The sequence below is a fragment of the Rattus norvegicus genome, chromosome 3 (assembly GCF_036323735.1).
Source record: "Rattus norvegicus strain BN/NHsdMcwi chromosome 3, GRCr8, whole genome shotgun sequence".
NCBI classification, from domain to species: domain Eukaryota; kingdom Metazoa; phylum Chordata; class Mammalia; order Rodentia; family Muridae; genus Rattus; species Rattus norvegicus.
This window is the reverse complement of record NC_086021.1, coordinates 119,582,879-119,595,934: the sequence shown is the minus strand read 5'-3', so window position 1 is coordinate 119,595,934 and position 13,056 is coordinate 119,582,879. Positions and strand designations below refer to the sequence as shown.

At 41.3% G+C, this 13,056-nt stretch overlaps 1 protein-coding gene across 4 annotated transcripts in view; it reads right to left on the bottom strand.

Annotated features, from left to right (window-relative positions):
• Slc12a6 (solute carrier family 12, member 6) overlaps positions 1-13,056 on the bottom strand; it is a 99,135-nt gene that overhangs the window by 28,721 nt on the left and 57,358 nt on the right. For all 4 annotated transcript variants that reach the window (XM_063284594.1, XM_006234710.5, NM_001109630.1 and 1 more), the window contains 2 exons: positions 2,966-3,060; positions 2,149-2,280 (listed from right to left, as the gene is read on the bottom strand). In XM_063284594.1, coding sequence (XP_063140664.1) covers positions 2,149-2,280; positions 2,966-3,060 — 227 coding nt within the window. The remainder of the gene's footprint in view (positions 1-2,148; positions 2,281-2,965; positions 3,061-13,056) is intronic.

Sequence of the window (13,056 nt, the reverse complement as noted above, 5' to 3'; positions counted from 1 at the left end):
TCCGGTTTATGCTCTAAGATCAAGAATCAACAAATGGGACCTCATAAAACTGCAAAGCTTTTGTAAGGCAAAGGACACTGTCATTAGGACAAAATGGCAACCAACAAATTGGGAAAAGATCTTTACTAATCCTACATCCGATAGAGGGCTAATATCCAAAATATACAAAGAACTCAAGAAATGAGACTCCGGAGAGCCAAATAACCCAATTAAAAATGGGGTACACAGCTAAACAAAGAATTCTCAGCTGAGAAATATCAAGGCTGAGAAGTAACTAAAGAAATGTCCAACATTCTTAGTCATCAGGGAAATGCAAATCAAAACAACCCTGAGATTTCCACCTCACACCAGTCAGAATGGCTAAGATCAAAAACTCCGGCGACAGCAGATGCTGGCAAGGATGTGGAGAAAGAGGAACACTCCTCCATTGCTGGTGGGACTGCAAACTGGTACAACCACTCTGGAAATCAGTCTGGAGGTTCCTCAGAAAATTGGACATTGCACTACCTGAGGTCCCAGCTATACCTCTCTTGGGCATATACCCAAAAGATGCTCCAACATACAACAAAGACACGTGCTCCACTATGTTCATAGCAGCCTTATTTATAAAAGCCAGAAGCTGGAAAGATCCCAGATGCCCTTCAACAGAGGAATGGATACAGAAAATGTGGTACATCTACACAATGGAATACTACTCAGCTATTAAAAACAATGACTTCATGAAATTCATAGGCAAATGGAATGAACTAGAACCCAATCACAGAAAAACACACAGAAAAACACTCATTGATAAGTGGATATTAGCCCAAAAGCTCAAATTACCCAAGATGCAATCCACAGACCACATGAAGCTCAATCAAGAAGAAGGATGACCAAAATGCGGATGCTTCACTCCTTCTTAAAAGAGGGAATGAAAATATCCATAGGAGGGGATATGGAGGCGAAGTTTAGAGCAGAAACTGAAGGAGCGGCCATTCAGAGCCTGCCCCACATGGGTCCATATACCCTCACCAAAACTAGATAAGATGGATGAAGCTAAGAAGTGCAGGCTGACAGGAACCAGATATAGATCTCTCCTGAGAGACACAGCCAGAACATGTCCAATACAGAGGCAAATGCTAGCAGCAAACCACTGAACTGAGAACAGGACCCCCATTGAAGGAATTAGAGAAAGGATTGAAAGAGTTGAAGGGGCTTGCAACCCCATACTAACAACAATGCCAACCAACCAGAGCTTCCAGGGACTAAACCACTACCCAAAGACTATACATGGACTGACCCATGGCTCCAACTGCATACGTAGCAGAGGATGGCCTTGTTGGGCACCAATGGAAGGAGAAGCCCTTGGTCCTGCCAAGGTTGGTTGGTTAGTGTAAGGGAATGTTGGGGGTGGGTGGTGGTGGCAATAAGGGGGGTGGATGAGGAGGGGAACACCCTTATAGAAGAAGGGGAGGGGGAGGGGATAAGGGGCTTATTGACAGGAAACCAGGAACGGGAATAACATTTGAAATGTAAAATCTAACAATTTCTGGGTATCACTACCATGGTACATGCCTATGATTCTAGCATCTGGGAGGCTGAGGAGGGAACATTCAAAGTCCAAGGCCAGCCTGTCTTATATTTGAGGCATAGTCTCAAAGGATCAAACAAAACAAAACACCCAAAACACCCCAAAACCTTGTGCCCAGCAGACAGCTCGAGTAGCCAGGTACATAGACACTACCCCACTGATGTGCTAACATCTCTTCCTGCAATGCTGTCCTTCACATGGCTAACCACTTGGATGGTTTCTGCTCAAATCCACTACAGCAGAGGGCCTCCTCTGCCCAGCCTATCAGAGAAGCAACTCCTTCCAGCAGGCTCTCGTCAGTCTCATTGTTTTTTAACCCTGCTTAGTTTTGGTCAAGCATTAACTGACACTAAAAACGTTATATACTTTAACAGCTTAAAGAGCGTAGGAACTGGCTTCTCATATGAAGCTAGGATACTGTACATTCTGTCTGGGCCATGATGCCAATGCTCAGAATTGTTCTGGGTACTCAAGTGTTTAATACGCTGTTTCTTAACATGGACGGATGCCCTGGCTATGTCTTCATCGTCTTATACATGGGCTGTCTTGTATCTATCCTGGGTGCTGTGAGGCGTCACCTTGGTAGGCTTCTTTTTCCCTTCGGTGATGTTCTCTGCCTCTTCATGTTCCTTTGCTCCTTGTGTCAGATTTGTATAGTTGGCCATGCGGTTGAGGAGAGAAGACACCTTTGGTCTGGTGTCCATTTCTTCCTACAAAGTCAGAAATAATTTATGAAGGATACTGAAATTCAACAACAAAATAGACTTTCAATCAGTAAACAGAAAAGACCATGCTTAGTTAGGGCAACAAGTTAAGGAAGGACCCAGAGTTCTGGGATTCGTTAAGGTTTTACATACAAATGTGTAATGATGCTTGTGTTCTGATTTGTGGCCTCCTCCTCTGCCTTCCCCGATTCCCTCTGACCCTCTTAGAGACTGTTCTCTTCCTTCCTGAATGAGTCTCTCCTGCTTTCATGTTACCTGTATTCTCTGCCTCCTTAACTTCTCTTCCTTCCTTCTCACAGTCTGCACTCTCTCTCTCCCTCTCTCACACTCACATACTTACATTTACATATACATGGGAAAAACATGTACTATTCAGTATCTGTCTTAGTTTGGCTTATTTTGCTTAACATGATTGATGCTTCCAAACATTTTTTTTTCTGGAAATGTGATGATTTCTTATTCCTAGTAGCTGATGAATTCCATTGTGTAGGTTGGAGAGCCAACTTAAGTCAGTGGGTTAAGAATTCTTGCTACTCTTCCAGAGTCCTGAGTTCAGTTACCAGCACCCACATTGGGAGGCTCACAACCCCACTAACTCCATCTCCAGGGAAATATGATGCCCTCCTCTACTCCCACACACACATACATACAAAGATAATTAAAATATTACCTCAAAGAGTGCCAGATTTTTATCAAAATATTCGTCTCCTTCTTCATAGTTGGAATTATTGAGATAAGCATTTCGAGCTTTCTTATGTCCATCATCTGAAAAGAAAGGAAAACATTGGCTTTTCATGGGTCTAAGACACCAGCAGCAATAACTATGTTGCCTCTGTTAGCAGAAACAACTTCAGATTCAAGTTCAGCTTGAGCGGTAGACCTCAGTTAGCACTACTTGGAGAATGTGGTATTCTGGCTAAAGCCAATTAGGAAACAAACAAACAAACAAACAAACATCAACATGAAGTTCTTTTCTTAATACAGAGACAGAATACCTCCGGAGACAATAGAGGCCCTACCCTGAACTTACCCACAAGTAAACAAGCACACAGCATTTCTTTCTTGGTGTGTTATACTGCTAAAGACATGGACTACTTTACAAATTGTTGATGTTGATAATGGGAGAAAAGGCTATTTCCAAGGCTGTCTGACATTAAAAACTGTGTGTTTTTGATGTTTGTGTATGTATGGGCGTGTGTGTGTGTGTGTGTGTGTGTGTGTGTGTGTGTGTGTGTGTGCATGTGGTGGTGTGTGTGTGTGCGTGTGTGTGTGTGCGTGTGTGTGCGTGCGTGCATGTGGTGGTGGTGGTGGTGTGTGTGTGTGTGTGTGTGTGTGTGTGTGTGTGCGTGTGTGCGTGTAAGAGTGCACAGGAAGTCAGAGGACGACTTGGTAGAGCTGACTCTCTCCTCCCTTTATAAGGTCTGACACAGGCTGTCAGGGTTGCATGCTAAGTGCCTGCTGAGCAATGTTGCTGACCTCCTTCCTGATACTTTATCAATTATAACAGGTAATTTAATCTTTGATGATAGTTTTTAAAAATTCTTTGATAATTTTGCTTCCAACCCAGCTTTGAGACTGCTTCCCTTTCAAACCTCTCTCCTGATAAGGTCCAGTTTGTGTTGCTCAGCTGGTTTTGGGATTAAGGTATGCTCTGGTGCGTAGTCACACTATTAAGGTCATTATCATTAATGACCTGAATCTCTTCTTCCCAGCAATCATTAAATGCTAATAGCTCCTCAGCTGGTGCTGTGATTACATATCCCACTTCATTCCCACTGTGACGAATTCACAAGCTAGAGCTTGTGTACGTCTTGTGCACACTGTAACAGTCACTGAGTTCATATGTACTTCTGTCTGGAAAAGTTTCCTTTAAATCACCTGTGACCTTTGGCTCTTACAATCTTCCTGCCCCACACCCCCTCTGCCAAAACCCCCAGCCTTGAGGTAACATATGAAAGTTCAATTTGGGGCTAAGACACTCTGTAGTCTTTTGTTCTCTGTACACCGAGAAGCTGGAAATCAGTAGTAGGTTTTGAAAGAATCTCACCATGAGGTCCAGACTGGTCTCAAACTCTTGACTATCCTTTCTCAGTCCCCAAAGTACTAGATTATAGGTATATCTCTTCATGGTCAACATCTAGTATATTTTTGTATGAACCCTTCTATGTTGTTTTTATATTGAAGGTACCTAACTAGAATCTAATGAACTAGCTGTAAGCAAACAAAGAATCCAAGATCCAGAGACAGCAAAGTTTGTGTTAAATGAATACTTCCTAATCTTTAGCTTTTTAAATTGTACAAAAGTTACATAATTGCAGTCTGACAGGAGAGAAGAGAAAAATGTGTAAATGTTATTTAAAACTAAGATTTCTATTACTGACAAAAGATACTAATATGAAAATTAAAGAAACTTAAAAGGACAGGATATTACTTTAAATCTGTAAGAGGAGCCTGGCAAAAGGACAACAATCTATGGGAATGAGCTGGTCATTGGAAAGGACGAGACGGACATGAACAAGCCCCTGATGGTTCTGAGAGGAGTACAGAAGAGGAGTACATGACTGACACATGAGACGTTTAACATAATTTTTTAAGAAGTCAATTTTGCCAAGTTTTAAGGAAACCATATATAAAGAAAAATAATAGAAGAATCAGTAACTATGCTGTCTGTTTGTGCTAATTACACTTGAGGATAATTATGTAGCTAAAGACACACATTGCAGCTAATTTATGACACATGAACAGCACATAGAAAACGCCTGCCAGATTGCAAGCCTTAGTAAAAATAACAGAGCTAGGCAATCATCTCAACGGCTGTGAAAACCACTGACAAAGGGCCAAAGTATAACCTGCTACTTGGTAAAGGAAGGTGATCAGGAGCCTGACCAACTCTAAGAGCACTGAGAGCATGACACTGCTCATCCTATGTATTCTTAGCGAGAGAGTGCAGGAGCCTGACCAAGTCTAACAGCACTGAGAGCATGACACTGCTCATCCTATGTATTCTTAGCGAGAGAGTGCGAAGTCAATCTAGTAAGGCTCTCCAGGAATGCAGGAAGTACAGAAGGCAACACAAACATGCATGGTAAGCATACTCAAAGATAAAATCACCACAGTAAGAACGTATGATAATCTAATTTCTTCAGCAAACCACAAGCTAAAAGAGTAAACTTTTACAGATTCAAGCTTTTGATGTGACTGAAATCTAAGGTATGATCTTTGTTAGAACCCTGGCTCAAATAAACGAGAAAAGACATTTCTAGAACAGAGAAATGTTGGGTTAGAGATGACACAAGTGCTCTTCCAGAGGACCTGGGTTCAATTCCCAGCACACACACAGAAGCTCACAATCACCTATACCTACAGTGACAGGGGATCAACCTTTTCTGGCCCATGGGCACCAGATACATGTGTTGTGCATAGGTACATATGTAGGCAAAATGCCCATACACTTAAAATAAAATAATATAAAAAATTAAAAACGGAGATAAATATATGCTTAACTGGTAAAATTTGCAAGTATTACCCTTGGGATTCAGCAGAACTAGGAAACACTGGGGGACTAGGTTAGTGGTTCCTCTGGGGTCTGAAAGCGCTGCATGACCAGTCTCTAGCTCCAGTGAGTATCCTGAGCTTCAGTGCCCAGGGTCCCCTGAGAAACTGCGACTCTGGCTTAAGAGCTCTTTAAGATTAGTGTGGGTGTGGGTTTTCAATTCTGAGGTTTCAGTGGCCACTGCAAGACCTGGAGTCTATACTACTGTAGACTTAAGAGCCTACAGATTTAGCCACAGCCCCCAGATAGTACCCAGACTTCAGTGGGTCTGCTATTTGCTATCCTGGCCCCAATGGATTCCCAGAATTCAGGCAACGATGGAGGTTCTGAGCCCACCTGGCTGTCTGATTCTTCATGTGCTGATCCACCCTTAGTCCTACTGCCACATAGCTAAGGTACATTTCCTTAGTGACTACACTTGACAACACTAAATTTCTCCAGTTCACACAGCTCAGTTTCATACAGACAGTCTTTTGGGAAGAACCACAGAAACACCTCAGAATAAACTCAAAGATGTGGAAGTCAAAACTGAAAGTCAAACATACTCTAAGAGATGCACACAACAGAACAAAGAAACCTAAAGACTACAACACAAGCCATGTTCTGTGACCCATCTCCAACTCCCTAATGAAGGAACCCAAAACCATACAGATAGTTAATGTCTAACAAAAGAATTCAGAATCTTTTTTTTTATTAACTTGAGTATTTCTTATATACATTTCGAGTGTTACTCCCTTTCCCAGTTTCCGGACAAACATCCCCCTCCCCCCTCCCCTTCCTGAGGGGTGTTCCCCTCCCAACCCTCCCCCCATTGCCGCCCTCCCCCCACCAGTCTAGTTCACTGGGGGTTCAGTCTTAGCAGGACCCAGGGCTTCCCCTTCCACTGGTGCTCTTACTAGGATATTCATTGCTACCTATGAGGTCAGAGTCCAGGGTCAGTCCATGTATAGTCTTTAGGTAGTGGCTTAGTCCCTGGAAGCTCTGGTTGCTTGGCATTGTTGTACATATGGGGTCTTGAGCCCCTTCAAGCTCTTCCAGTTCTTTCTCTGATTCCTTCAACGGGGGTTCTATTCTCAGTTCAGTGGTTTGCTGCTGGCATTCGCCTCTGTATTTGCTGTATTCTGGCTGTGTCTCTCAGGAGCAATCTACATCTGGCTCCTGTCGGCCTGCACTTCTTTGCTTCATCCAGCTGTATATGTATGGGCCACATGTGGGGCAGGCTCTGAATGGGTGTTCCTTCTGTGTCTGTTTTAATCTTTGCCTCTCTCTTCCCTGCCAAGGGTATTCTTGTTCCCCTTTTAAAGAAGGAGTGAAGCATTCACATTTTGATCATCCGTCTTGAGTTTCATTTGTTCTAGGCATCTAGGGTAATTCAAGCATTTGGGCTAATAGCCACTTATCAATGAGTGCATACCATGTGTGTTTTTCTGTGATTGGGTTACCTCATTCAGGATGATATTTTCCAGTTCCATCCATTTGCCTATGAATTTCATAAAGTCTTTGTTTTTGATATCTGAATAATATTCCATTGTGTAGATGTACCACATTTTCTGTATCCATTCCTCTGTTGAAGGGCGTCTGGGTTCTTTCCAGGTTCTGTAAATAAGGCTGCGATGAACATAGTGGAGCACGTGTCTTTTTTATATGTTGGGGCATCTTTTGGGTATATGCCCAAGAGAGGTATAGCTGGATCCTCAGGCAGTTCAATGTCCAATTTTCTGAGGAACCTCCAGACTGATTTCCAGAATGGTTGTACCAGTCTGCAATCCCACCAACAATGGAGGAGTGTTCCTCTTTCTCCGCATCCTCGCCAGCATCTGCTGTCACCTGAGTTTTTGATCTTAGCCATTCTGACTGGTGTGAGGTGAAATCTCAGGGTTGTTTTGATTTGCATTTCCCTTATGGCTAAAGATGTTGAACATTTCTTTAGGTGTTTCTCAGCCATTCGGCACTAGATATTTTTAATTCAATATATTTTTGTTTGTTTTATTTTTTAAGATGGAATTTGGCTTTGTAGTTGGGCTGGCTTTGAACTCATTATCCTCCTATCTTATACTCATGAGTCTGGTTTGATAGGTGTGCACCCCCAGGTCTAGTTTAATGCTTTTTTTTTTTAAATTATGTTTTCTCTGTGTAGCCCTTGCTGTCCTGGAACTTGCTTTGTAGACCAGGCTGGCCTCCAACTCAGAGCTGCCTGTCTCTGCCTCCTGAGAACTGGGATTGAAGGTTTACCCTACCACTGCCTGGCTCCTTTACCTGATATTAGTATATGATGTGAAGATTTTCTAATGCCAAATCATTTTTATAATATGTCTTAAGTCTTAGGTAGAAAATATATTTTGTTTCTGAGAACTGTTTCCTTTTTCAACTGATTTGTCTCTGTAGGCCTGAATCTCTTGCAGGCTCTTTGTAAATATTGTCTTATTCTTTGCAAATTTTCCTTGTATGAAGTGACAGGCTTTCGCTGGCTGCTGGTGGCACATGACTTTGATCCCGGTACAATGGAGGCAGAGGCAGGCAGATTGTTGAGTTCTAGGTCTATGGGGGAAATCTAGGATGGCCAAGGTTACCCAGAGAAACCTCATCTTAAAGAAGAAAAAAAGAGAGACATTATGATATTTTCATGCATGTATGTGATATGTGTCCCCCTTCATGTATGTCATGTGTATCTCCTTTATGTATTCAATGTATGTCCCTTTCATGTATGTCATGTGTGTCCCCCTTCATGTATGTCCTCTTCATGCATGTCATATATGTCCCCTTCATGTATGTTACATGTGTTCCCCTTCATGTATGTCATATGTGTCCCCTTGCTGTTTCCTCTGGTCTTCTTTCTCTCTGTAGGTTTTGTTTTTGTTTTTTGAGTCAGGGTCTCTCTATGACTTCCTGACTGTCCTGGAGTTTGTTGTGTAGATCAGATTGGCCTTAAAATCTGCCTGCCTCTGTATCCCAAGCACTGGATTAAAGGCACCATGTCCATCAAGAAAGAAAGAAAGAAGAAAGAAAAAAGAAAAAGGATTTCAGAGATGGAGGACAAGGGCAAGATAACAATACAAATGAACATACATGTATTTTTGTGATGATAGGTCTATGAAAATGTAATTGACAGTAAAAGCATGAAACATTAAGTGAACCCTGGAATCAGGATAACTATTCTAACTTGTGGAAGGTCATTTGGAACTGGACAAATGTCTACATAGGAACATTAATATAGCTACATGATGATTCCATTTGTGACTTTATTACAATAACTTTTTTTTGAGACAGGGTTTCACTATGTAGCCCTCTATCCAAGAACTTACAATGTTGGCCTCAAATTTGCTGATCCATGTGCCTCTGCCTCCTAAGTCCTAGGATTAAAGGTGTGTGTACTACAATCTGGCCCAATAAAGTGATGTTTTAAAGTACAGTAATTTAGTCAGTGTTGGTGTACATCTGGACACATGTGCCACTTGCCATGGATATGGAGCTCAAAGGATAACTTGTGTGTGCTGAGTCTTCCCATCTACCCTGTGAGGCTGTGCACTGAACTCCGGTTATCAGTGTTGGCAGCAAGTACCTTTATCCGAGGCCCTCTTGCCATCCAATGATAATGTCTTAATGGTTTAAAAAACAAAAACAAAAATCAAGCAACAACAACAACAACAACAAAAATCCCATGGTATTTGAACATTTCTTTAAAATATTCTAGATAACTATTAAAGAATAAATTTTATTTTTTAAATCTAGCATTAGGAGCATCCTGTCCAACTCTGCCACTGTAGTTGGCTGGATACCTCATCTTCGGTCCCAGGTGAGTCAACTTATCTGTTAGACAATCGTTTCTGTGCCAGCTTCTATTTGTTTAACTACTTATTTTGGAAAAGAAAATAATGTTCCTGGAGACTTTGCACCATAGAAAGACAATGATGCTTACAAGACCTAGTTATCCTGATCAATCCTGACCCAGGACAATCATGAAAGGTAGAGGCTTTCCAGAGAGGGGACCACAATTCTTGTTTTGGTTATATAGAAAAACATGAAACTAGAAATAATTTTATGGGAAGGCATGGGTCACTTCTCAGCTAGAACACAATGGCTTGGAACCAGTCACAGTACAGGCTTTTGTAGTCTGGGTTACACAGGAATGCCAGATACAATGGAATTTCTGGATATTCCAAGTAAAAATCTTTTTTTGTCATGAACTCAGAACCAAGCATATATTCCAGGACCCTTGAAAGTTATATAAGAATTCTGGGGCTGCAGGGATGCCGCAGCAGTTAGCAGCACCGACTGCTCTTGGGGAGATCTGAGTTCCATTCTCAGGAATCTCATCAAACAGCTCACCCACAATTCTAACTCCAGTTCGAGGGGACTAGATGTCCTCTCCTGACTTCTACCACACCAGGCACAGATGTGAGGTATATAAACTCATACAGGCACCCCTGCCAACCTCCACAACACACACTCATACAGACCTTTGAAAAGAAAGGACCATACTGGACCATAAGAAGGTCATTTTGCTTTAAGATGCCCACTGGCTGTGGCAGTGACCTAACTTCAGCATTTCACCATCACTGCCATGCTTCTTCCCTCTCATTTACAACCCAAACAGCATGGATACCATGAGGAAGCTGTTGTGGATAGTGGCAGCACAGTGAAAAAGAAAACTAACAGAACCTCTTCTGAAAATTTTGTTTCTGCTTTTTGTGACACATTTATGTCATGTAACAACTTTTGTTGTTCCTTTCTATGTGTGCCAAGGCTGAACCCAGGCTTTGAGCACACCTCTACTAACTTACACTCTCTTTTCCCTGTAACCAGAAAAAGTATATACCTAAATCTTGTTTAAAGATCTTTATTGTTTGGTTCAATTTCTACAATGCTGCTCTTGTCAATTACCAGTAACACTGTATTTTGGAACCAAGATAAATTGCAAAAGTAGTTCTTTAGCCTCCTGGCCTTGTCAGCTGATCTTTGCTGTCCTGATCCAGACAGAGATGAAACATTAAGAGTATTTAATTTCCTCTGACATACATCTGTGTTTGAACCACATCTACTAGAACAGAAAACATAGTCTCCAATGATGTAAAAAATTAGTTTAAGTGAATGAAAAGTTGGAAAAATATGAGATTTTCTGAGAAGTATGTTATTTTGAGAAATACGGTGGATATAGGCTTTAACTAGTGAGAAAGAAAAAGCTAAAAAATGTTTTGTTTTGTTTTTTTCTCTTTTACCTTTTTCTGAAGGGGATGTGAATGAGCGCTCACAGGTTGGCTTGTTTGCTTGCTTATTTCTTCAGTGATAAGGACAGAACCTTGGCACTTATGCCTTCTGGGCAACACTGAGCTAAATACTGAAACCCTGCAAGTGATGGTTTTGGTCTATGTTGTTTGGGTTTGCAGTCAGGCATTACGACTGACTACTCAGTTTCTTCCAGCTATAGCCTGCTTTCTTCCTCTTCAAGAAATCCGTGTTATGTGTCCTAGGGTTTCCGAGGGACTGAGTTTTGGTGATGCTCTCAATGTGACTGTGTTCTGTCTACTGTGGTTCCTGTGAACTGGCTGCCAGCTGAGTCTAGAGGCTTAAGCACATCACACTTGTTGTTTTTAGGTGAGAGAAAAATTGCTGCATAACTGCACTGTGATCCTTTACTTTGTCTGGTCATCTTTCTTTTCAAGATATTAACAAGCATTGATAATTAATGCTTGGATCCATTATCTTATGAGGGGTAAAATATGATGTTTTCATTCTGTTAGTCTTCATAGGTCAAATATTTCAAACAAGAGACATCCTTTTAAATCTACTACTTGGTTGTCAAGTGGTACAGTTAAATACAGAACAGATAATCTATTAATCTCCCTCACTCAGCAATCAATGAGTGGGCACGCAAAAGCACTCCAGTTATGGACAATTAGTTTTTAATTTCTATTAAATGTTCCATCTACTTATAGTAAAATGATTATATACTTCTTAAATACTAATACAAGAAGCACATAATTTTATACATACATTTTTTGAGACAGGGTCTATGTAGCTCATGTTCTTCATGCCTCATCTTCCTAAGTACTGGCATGATAGGTGTGACCACCATGTCAGGGACATATATTCATTTTTGATACAAAGCCTGTCATGTATTTTTAGCAAGTTGATTGATAATGGTATCTGTTTACTTTTGAGGCATTGGGGATTGAACCCAGGTCCTTGTGCATGGTAGACAAACATTCTAACATTGATTCAAACCACAGATTGTGGAGATAGTTTTAAAAACTGCTACATGTGGGGTTGGGGATTTAGCTCAGTGGTAGAGCGCTTGCCTAGGAAGCGCAAGGCCCTGGGTTCAGTCCCCAGCTCCGAAAAAAAGAAAAGGGGGGAAAAAGCTACATGTAAGAAGGCCTCCACAAGACCAATCTGGCTAATATTCCAGCATGGAAGAGGAAGATGTCCCAACGCCTTGCTGGACAGTGCTTCAGGGGACCGGAGAGTCCCTTTTCTCTAAATGTGTGGCCTTTGGTAGGTCAACCACACTCCATTGGATGGCTCAATATCCTTGAGTATGTAGGCATAATAAACTAAACTGTGGGCTATAAACTAAACAAAACAAAACAAAAACAAAAAAGCCCCAAAAGCCAGACAGGAACTTTGGGGCAAGTTGGGAAACAGAATGAATCTGGGAGGAGGGGTCGAGGAGAGGAGCAGGGTGAATATAATGAAAATACATTGTATGTATGCATGACATTCTCAAAAAAGTAATAAAAAATATATTATTTAAATAAAAATAGAAATACTGTGTGATTCAGACTTTAAATACTTTGTTTGGGCTGGACAATGCTTTTCTCATCTTGCCACTGAAGTTTGGGTTTCAAGGCTATGAAAGACTCAAATTAATTAACGTGTTTATTTGGTCTCCTATGCTATGAAAGAAGATTGTACAAGACTGGATGGTTTTATCCTTGCATTTTAAGGAACTCTGCCACGACTCACTGATGTTTGCCTGCTTGCTTTCTAAAATTTTTTAAATTGAAAATTACACATATACACACAGAGAAAAGTTCACAAATTGTTAAGTACAGACGTTGACATTATCACAGAATAAGTTTCACCTCCCATACATCACCTCAGCCTGACCCTGAGTTTTGCAAGAGAGTTGATGAGTCAGTGGGAACAGTAAATACATTAAAATAACTGCAGCCTGTTGGCAGGAGCAGCACTTAGCAGGTCTGAAGATG